The sequence below is a fragment of the Xiphophorus hellerii genome, chromosome 6 (assembly GCF_003331165.1).
Source record: "Xiphophorus hellerii strain 12219 chromosome 6, Xiphophorus_hellerii-4.1, whole genome shotgun sequence".
NCBI classification, from domain to species: Eukaryota; Metazoa; Chordata; class Actinopteri; order Cyprinodontiformes; family Poeciliidae; genus Xiphophorus; species Xiphophorus hellerii.
Window position 1 is genome coordinate 29,770,689 of NC_045677.1, and position 8,447 is coordinate 29,779,135.

General features: G+C 47.7%; 1 protein-coding gene across 19 annotated transcripts in view; it reads left to right on the forward strand.

Moving 5' to 3' along the window:
* LOC116720928 (discs large homolog 1-like protein) overlaps positions 1-8,122 on the forward strand; it is a 117,686-nt gene extending 109,564 nt beyond the window's left edge. For 14 of the 19 annotated variants that reach the window (XM_032564398.1, XM_032564399.1, XM_032564405.1 and 11 more), the window contains 9 exons: positions 67-133; positions 2,177-2,276; positions 4,567-4,608; positions 5,585-5,635; positions 6,461-6,562; positions 6,640-6,812; positions 6,881-6,990; positions 7,083-7,174; positions 7,897-8,122. In XM_032564398.1, the coding sequence (XP_032420289.1) occupies positions 67-133; positions 2,177-2,276; positions 4,567-4,608; positions 5,585-5,635; positions 6,461-6,562; positions 6,640-6,812; positions 6,881-6,990; positions 7,083-7,174; positions 7,897-8,003 (844 nt within the window). In that variant the 3' untranslated portion in view covers positions 8,004-8,122. Of the gene's footprint in view, positions 1-66; positions 134-2,176; positions 2,277-2,563; positions 2,598-4,566; positions 4,609-5,584; positions 5,636-6,460; positions 6,563-6,639; positions 6,813-6,880; positions 6,991-7,082; positions 7,175-7,896 lie in introns of all 19 variants that reach the window. The other 5 variants (XM_032564400.1, XM_032564410.1, XM_032564413.1 and 2 more) reach the window with 3 other exon arrangements.
* Positions 8,123-8,447: the final 325 nt, after the last annotated feature.

The following is an 8,447-nucleotide window of genomic DNA, read 5'->3' on the forward strand; positions in this document are numbered from 1 at the left end:
CCTCCGGTTGACGACAGCAGCTCGACGCTTTTTGCTCAACTGTTTCTTCTTCTGTGGTTTCTGCAGAGTGGAGAAGAAGGAGCGAGCGAGGTTAAAGACGGTGAAGTTCAACGCCAAGTCAAGAGACCGAGGGGTGAGTGCTGAAAGAAACCAGAAGATGCTTAAAGTACCATGGTCTCTGCTTTTAGAGTAGAGCTGATCAAATGTTTGAAACATTTTATCTGCTGCATGACCTTTGACCCTCTGCCTCCAGCAATGTGGATTTAAAGTGTTTGAGCTGCTGCCACCTGATCTCTCCACCTACTAATGACTAATGTCTGCAGCCTCTGGCCGTTAGCCACTGCTAGCCCGTTAACCGACTGTTAGCCATCGCTAGCCCGTTAACCGACTGTTAGCCATCGCTAGCCCGTTAACAGACTGTTAGCCACCACTAGCCCGTTAACCGAATGCTAGCCACCGCTAACCCGTTAACCAACTGTTAGCCACCGCTAGCTCGTTAACAGACTGTTAGCCACCGCTAGCCCGTTAACCGAATGCTAGCCACCGCTAGCCCGTTAACCGAATGCTAGCCACCGCTAACCCGTTAACCAACTGTTAGCCACCGCTAGCCCGTTAACCGAATGCTAGCCACCGCTAGCCCGTTAACAGACTGTTAGCCACCGCTAGCCCATTAACCGAATGCTAGCCATCGCTAGCCCGTTAACTGACTGTTTGCCACCGCTAGCCCGTTAACAGACTGTTAGCCACCGCTAGCCCATTAACCGAATGCTAGCCACTGCTAGCCTGTTAACAGACTGTTAGCCACTGCTAGCCTCTTAACCGTTACCAGCTTCTTGTTCATTAACAATTAGCAACCTCAGGCCAAATAACCTTTTGCATTCTCTAGTCCGTTAACAGCTTCTGCAGCGTTAACAGTTAGTCTGTTAGTCGTTAGTCGTCTCAGGCTTGTTAACCTTTGACCTGGCCTCTGATCCGTACCAACGGACAAGAGATTAGCAACTTCCTGTCCGTTAGTATTTTCTTGTTCATTAACTGCCTCTGGTGCATTGACCGTTAGCAACGCCTGGACCATTAGCCGTTAGCAGTGCCTGGACCGTTAGCAGCCTCTGGCCTGTTAGCCATTAGCAGCATCTGACCCGTTAGCAGCCTCTTAGCCTTTAGCAGCATGCCCACCTGAGACTCAGCAGCAGCTCTCCCTTTAGAACATGTGCTACTTTAACACGCGTTGCCCACAGAGCCTGCATGACCTCCGACCCCCTCACAAAGAAACGCTTGACATTGATGTCTGACTGCCTGCTTCGTCCCTCCCTCCTCTTCCTCTCTCTGATCCCATCGGTCTCTCCAGCAGCTCGAACGTCTGGAGACTAAAAGGAGAATAAAAAACTAAACTGTAGACAAAATAATAAATTATTATCATTTAGTTACATGTAGAAATAAGCAGCTTTTTATTAAATTATCCTAAATTAATTAAGAATAATTAAATTACAGTGCTGTCCTCTGGTGGCCAAAACATGATTTAATTTATAACTAAATATTTCTAGAAAATGATGTTTTCATTATCTTGTTTTAATTAAAATATATTTAACTTGTTTTATTCTATGATTGATTATGTTGCTCAGCGTCATTTTAGCTGAGCTGTGATTGGTTAGAGCGAGTCCTTCTGGTCGACCAGATCATGTTTCAGATTAACATCCAGCTGAGTTTAATCTGCATAAATTAATTTAATGGATTAAAATCCAGATTGGATGTGAATTAACGGGTCGGGACACTGATGGCCCAGCAGCTGACTGACAGCAACAGGCGGAGGAGGGGAGTCGTTTGTCCAAACCAAGCTGTGGAACCAGAACCGGGCCTGGCCAGGACGGGTCCACAGCTTCCTGCCTGCTGCCTCTAACTTCCTGCTCGTCCTCGGCATGCCCCCTCCCTCCTCTTCCTCACCGCTGTGCTGCCTTCACTGACTCTGAGGAAATCCCAGCCTCAGAAGCTCTAACAGAACCACAGTTATCAGACCGGGCCGGGACCAGAACCTCTGGCTCCGGGACCCGGATGTGGTCCAGGGCCTGACCTTTGACCTCTGAGCCGTCTGTGCTGTTAGCACCAGAGAATCAGCGCGCCATCATCCAGCCCTCTTCCTCTCCCGTTTTGTTTTCACGCCCTTCACCTTCCTCTTCCTCAGCAGTCCGTCAATGACAAGCGTAAAAAGAACCTCTTTACCCGAAAGTTTCCTTTCTACAAGAGCAAAGAGCCGAGCGAGCAGGAGACCAGCGACGCCGACCGTAAGTTCCCGCCGGCCCGTTGCTCCGCGGCAGGAGGAGAGATCAGCTGGCGGTGGCACGCGCAGCGGTCGTCATGGCAACAGCCCTGAGCTCCCAACAACCTCTCAGATTGGGTTAACGGCTAAAACCGATCCAGAACCCCAGACAGGAAGTCCCTCCTTCCTCTTCCTGCGGGGAGCCAACATGGCCGCCCTGCCGACCTGCTGCGCTTCCTCTGCTCTCTCGTCTGCCGCCGGATCTCAGTAACTCTGTGTTTCTCTGGTTGTTTCTGTTTCTGCCGACCGCAGGACAACAACGACGATCCGACCAACAAGAGCCACAGTGAGTAGAAACAGGCGGCGGGCCGAGCGTCTCCACCAGGAGGACGCCTGTCCATGCCGTTCCCACTGTCCCTCTGCGGGGACGCCCTGCCGTCCCTCTGGTGGGACGTTCTTCTGTCCCTCTGGAGGGACATTCTGCCGTCCCTCTGGGGGGACGTCCTGCTGGAGGGACATTCTGCCGTCCCTCTGAGGGGACGTCCTGCCGTCCCTCTGGGGGGACGTCCTGCTGGAGGGACATTCTGCCGTCCCTCTGAGGGGACGTCCTGCCGTCCCTCTGGGGGGACGTCCTGCTGGAGGGACATTCTGCCGTCCCTCTGGGGGGACGTCCTGCTGGAGGGACATTCTGCCGTCCCTCTGGAGGGACATCCTACTGGAGGGACGTGCTGCCGTCCCTCTCGGGGGACGTCCTACTGGAGGGACGTGCTGCTGAGGGCCGACCGGCTTCTGACGGGTTGCAGCTAAAAAAACTAGAAAAATTGGATTCATAATTCCTTTATTAATTATATATAATTATAAATATTTAATATTTTATAGTAGCTTTTTAGTAAATTTTCAGGGTTTTTTTCAGTTGCAGCTCAGAATTGATTCTGAAAAGTAAAATGTTTTTATATTTTTTATCCTGGTGGAGACGCAGGCTGAGACCTTCCTCCTCCTCCTCCTCTTCCTCCTCAGACCTCCATGGATCCGTTTGTTTGTTTCTCATCTTCGTTTCGTTTCGTTTCGTCTCGTTGCTCCACAGTCGGTCCAACATCCTGGACCTTCTCAAAATTCAATAATTCAAATTTAAACTTTATTTTTCCCAAAGGGACATTAAATGTTTGTGTATCTCAGACAGTTTAAGAATCCTCAGTCGTTGTGGACGGTGATGCTGTGGGCTGGAAGGAGCTCCTGTAGCAGTCAGTCTCACAGTGAATCTGAAGAGGCCTCTGACTGAAGAATGCATGGCAGCCTCATGCTAACATGCTAACAGTTCAGTATCCAGCCAGCAGAGACGATGTTCCACAGCAACACACTGGATGACTCCACCAGCTGTTAGCAGCTCTGCTAATCCACCTCCTTTGCTTTTGCTCCTCTGACTGTTTGGTCAGAGAGATGCTGGAGTTGGGGATAAGATCCTTCAGCTATGTTCCACTGAATGAATGTAAAACTCTTAGTGATGCTCTGAACTTCCTCCTTCTCGCTGCTTCATCAAGCTTTTCACTCCTCTGGCCTTTGGGGTCAAAGTTCATTTGATTATTTGAACTTTTGAGACTCTAATCTGCTGCTCCAGGTGTATAAACAGCATCTTGTTGCCATGGTTACGCATCATAACTGCAGTAAAGTCAGAGCAGAAATCCTTCCAGCTGCACAGCGGTCTGAAACAGAACCAGCCAGAACCACGGAAATGTTCTGACGGTTCCCAGATGGAGCAGAAACTTCCTGGTTCCATCAGAATCTGACCCGGAAGTTACATCTGGGTTCAGATCGGTTCTGCTGCTTCAGGAAGCTCCAGCTGTCGGTTGGACCGAACCTTTCCAACCCAGAAGGATAACAGAGTGGAACCAGAACCAGAGCCAGATCATGTTGGACCTCTTAGTGATGGACCAATCAGAGAGCTGGATCAGAGTTCAGACCTGGTTCTGTCCAGCTGGACGTTACAGAACCGGACCATCCTGGTTCCCCCAGTGGTATGATCTGGAACCAGAACCTACAGTCTGACCCGGTTCTGACCCAGCTTCATGGACCGGGTCATCGGGTCTCTGAGCTGCTGGACGTGTCCAGCTGACCTCAGATGTTTAATCAAGGCTTTTATTGTGAAAGGTTCAGTTTGGAGGCCCCTGATTGGTTGGTTGTGTGTTTAAATGACTCTGTTACCATCTGTGCATCATTATATTTCTGTGAACTCATAAAACTCTGCGCCGTCGATGCCGGCTTGGAGCAAAGCATTGTGGGAACGCTGGCGTCTGATTGGCTGTTTCCTGTGATTTCAGAACATGTGACGTCTAACGCCAGCGATAGTGAAAGTAGCTACCGTAAGTTTTCCCGCCGTTCTGGTTCACTAACGATCTGAAGCCTGATGGCTAACCCATTAGCTTAACGAATGCTAACTGCTGATTGGTTTATACCGGCTAACCCATTAGCTTAATGAATGCTAACTGCTGATTGGTTTATACCGGCTAACCCACTAATTAGCTTAACGAATTCTGACTGCTGATTGGACAGATAAAGCATGACATCACAGTGCGTCTGTTTAATTAAAGTTTCTTCAGGCTGGTTCTGTTCTGGTTCTGGATTTCTTTGTTTTTGGACCTTTAAATGGAAACTGATGATCTGCAGGAAGTTTATGATTTATGGTTTCAGTTTTCTATCTGTGGAGCTTTAAATATTTAATTTCCACCTCAGATTGAGATTATTGATTATCATGTTTATGAAAAACATCTGGATTATTTATCTTTTATTTCATTTGAAAAGTTTTCATATTTCATCACATTCATATTTATCACTGGTGATTAAATTAAACTGGTTTATGAACCCAACCAGTCCCAGTCTGAACTGGTTCTGGTTCTGTTTGGTGAGGCAGCTCCAGAAGCTGACCAGAACCAGAACCGACCCGGTGATACCAATGTGATGATTCTGGATCGTATCTTGAGCTGCAGGTCACAGACAGAACCTGAATCTAATCCAGAATTTAACCTGATGGAATCGGGTCCAGTTCCAGGTCCGGTTCCAGGTCCGGTTCCAGATCCGGTTCCAGATCCGGTTCCAGGTCCGGTTCCTCATTTTAACCTGAGCTCTGCTGACTTTGTAAAGTTTTAAATAAACGTTTTTTTGTTTCTGGTCGTTGATTTAAATGTTTCTTCCTGAAATCGAGGAGCCGGTCCGTCTGTCTGTCCGTTCTCCTGTTTCTCCTGCTGCCCTTCGTCCCTCAGCACCACTCTTCCTCCTCCTCTTCTTTCTCCTCCTCCTCCTCTTCCTCCTCCTCCGTGTAACGTCTCTGTTTGTCCTCAGGTGGGCAGGATGAGTACGTTCTGTCGTATGAACCCGTCGTGCAGCAGGAAGGTGAGTTCTCCAGAACCGGCCCAGTCCGCCTGACTGGTGATTCAGATTGAACCTGAAAGAATCACAGATTTAACTCAGAACCGATCAGAACCTCAGCGGTTCTCCTGGGTTCCTCCTCATCCATCAGAACCTCCAGATTCTTTGGAATAATAATAAAATATTTCTGATTCAGATTATTAAAGAATCCAGAAAAAAAACTTGAAATGTTCTGGATTCATCGACTCAGTTTAAAATTATCATCATTACTGGATACTAAATATTAAAACTACATTTTTTACTAATATATAAAATGTAGAACTTGATAAACTACATAACAGAAAAATGAAAATATATTTCAGTGATGTTTAAATAAATTCATGAAATTTAAGTATAGATTTATGATGATAGTATTTTTTAATTACAGGTTTAATGACTCTGTAATTTAACATAAATAATTCATTGGTTTACATTGTAAATAAAAAAGTAAAAATATTTTCATCAAATTAAAAAAAATGAGGATTACAAATATTATTGGAAATTTTTCTATTTTAAGTTTCAGGATTAATTATCTGTCAAGTTTAAAATGTTTTTAATTGAATTTGAGTCATAAATCAGATTAAGGTGAAAATAAAATAAATGTAGATTAGAGTCGTACAGATGGTGATGCTGCCACCTGCTGGACAAGGCAGTAAAAACAGCTGGTAGAAATAAAACAGAATTAGATGAAAATCTGAACATTTATTTTAATGTTTTATCTTTTAATTTAAAGAATAAAATTTTAAAATTCAAAATCTTTTGATTAAACCCAGAACCTCCTCAGAAACGGCTTTTCTTCTTCTCTGGCAGTGAACTACACCCGACCCGTCATCATCCTCGGCCCGATGAAGGACCGGATCAACGACGACCTGATCTCCGAATTCCCGGATAAATTCGGTTCCTGCGTCCCACGTACGTCCAGCCGGCGCCGCTCCTCTGACCCGACCGGTTCGGACCCGGGTAACGGCTGTCCCTGTGTCCCGCTGCAGATACGACCCGGCCCAAACGGGACTACGAGGTGGACGGGCGGGACTACCACTTTGTGGCGTCGCGGGAGCAGATGGAGAAGGACATTCAGGAGCACCGCTTCATCGAGGCGGGCCAGTACAACAACCACCTGTACGGAACCAGCGTGCAGTCCGTCCGCCAGGTGGCCGAGAAGGTACGGAACCGCCCCGCTTCGGGCCGAGCTGCGGCCCGGGGCGGAGCCTGAGTTCTGGTTCTGTTCAGGGGAAGCACTGCATCCTGGACGTGTCCGGCAACGCCATCAAGAGGCTGCAGCTGGCGCTGCTGCACCCCATCGCCATCTTCATCAAACCCAAATCCGTGGAGAACATCATGTGAGTGGCCCGGTCCGGTCCGGTCTGACCCAGTTTCACCGATCCGATCCGGAGATCTGTACAGCGCTGACCCGGTTCTGCTCTTCCTGCAGGGAGATGAACAAACGTCTGACGGACGAACAGGGAAGGAAAACATTCGACCGCGCCGCCAAGCTGGAGCAGGAGTTCACCGAGCACTTCACAGGTCAGAACCGGGTCAGAACCACCTGGGTCAGAATCACCTGGGTCAGAACCAGGTCTGCTTAACCTGTTTATTGGCTCTGACCCGTACCTGCGGTAAAGTTCTTCAGAACATTATAAAACCAGATGAAACCAGAACTTTTACTTTCTGAAACAATTCCCAGGTTTTAATTGGAGGATTCTATTTAAAGGGGCAGTGTCGTGTTTTCCAGGCACATGGAGTCATTTCATAACATGATCAAGTTACTGTTTCCTTCAGCTGCTATAAAAGTAAATCAAAAATGACTCAAAAGAAATTTGATTTTGTAATTTTAACACCTTGAAATTGGGTCTTGTCTCTTTAAAAACTCCTGGTCTTCCTGAAGCTCCGCCTCCAGGAAGTCGTCCCAACATGGCTCCTCTTTTAACCCTTTAACGTTTTTACCAGCGTTGCTCTGAGCAGCAGCTCCTATAATGAGCTCAGCTGTTTGCTAATTGCTGCTGGCTAGTCTGAAGGAGCTGAGTGGAGGAGGAGCTGCGCCTCGGAGGCGGGGCTAGATCCCCCCAGGCATTTTGGGCAGATGGTTGCCATGGAGATTGAAGGATTTCTCCAATAAGAATGGAAGTGATGATACTGGCCCTTTAAGGTTCTGTTTGGTTCCAATTGATTTTGTTTGATCCTGCTGTGGTTCTGATTGGTTCTGCTGTGTTTTTGACCACTGACCCGCCTCCTCTGTCCTCCTGCAGCCGTTGTCCAGGGCGACACGTTGGAGGAGATCTACGATCAGGTGAAGCAGATTATCGAGGATCAGTCGGGTCCGTTCATCTGGGTTCTGTCCAAGGAGAAGCTATGAGGCGCCGCCGCTCCTCTTCATCACTTACGTTATTCTGGGAGAAGAGTCCTGCAGGCGGCAGCCCCACCCTCCATCATCCATCATCCATCCATCATCCATCCATCCATCCATCATCCATCATCCATCATCCATCCATCATCCATCCATCCATCCATCATCCATCCATCCATCCATCCATCCCTCAGCGATCAGCAGACGGCTTCATGTTGTTCCGCCTGATTTGGAAGCACACAGGAAGTGACATCACACTCAGCACGGTACAGCTCCTTAATGTTTAAGGACGGAGAACTTCGGAGGAGAAGAGTTCGGAAACGTACGAAGCAGATTTTCTTCCTTTTTCTTGTTTTTTTTGTGGTTTTTTTCCAGCCGGCTCCGTTTGTCGGGTCGGAGGAATCAGAGACACAAAAAGCAAAACTTTGCACGTTTGAGCTTTAACAGCATGTC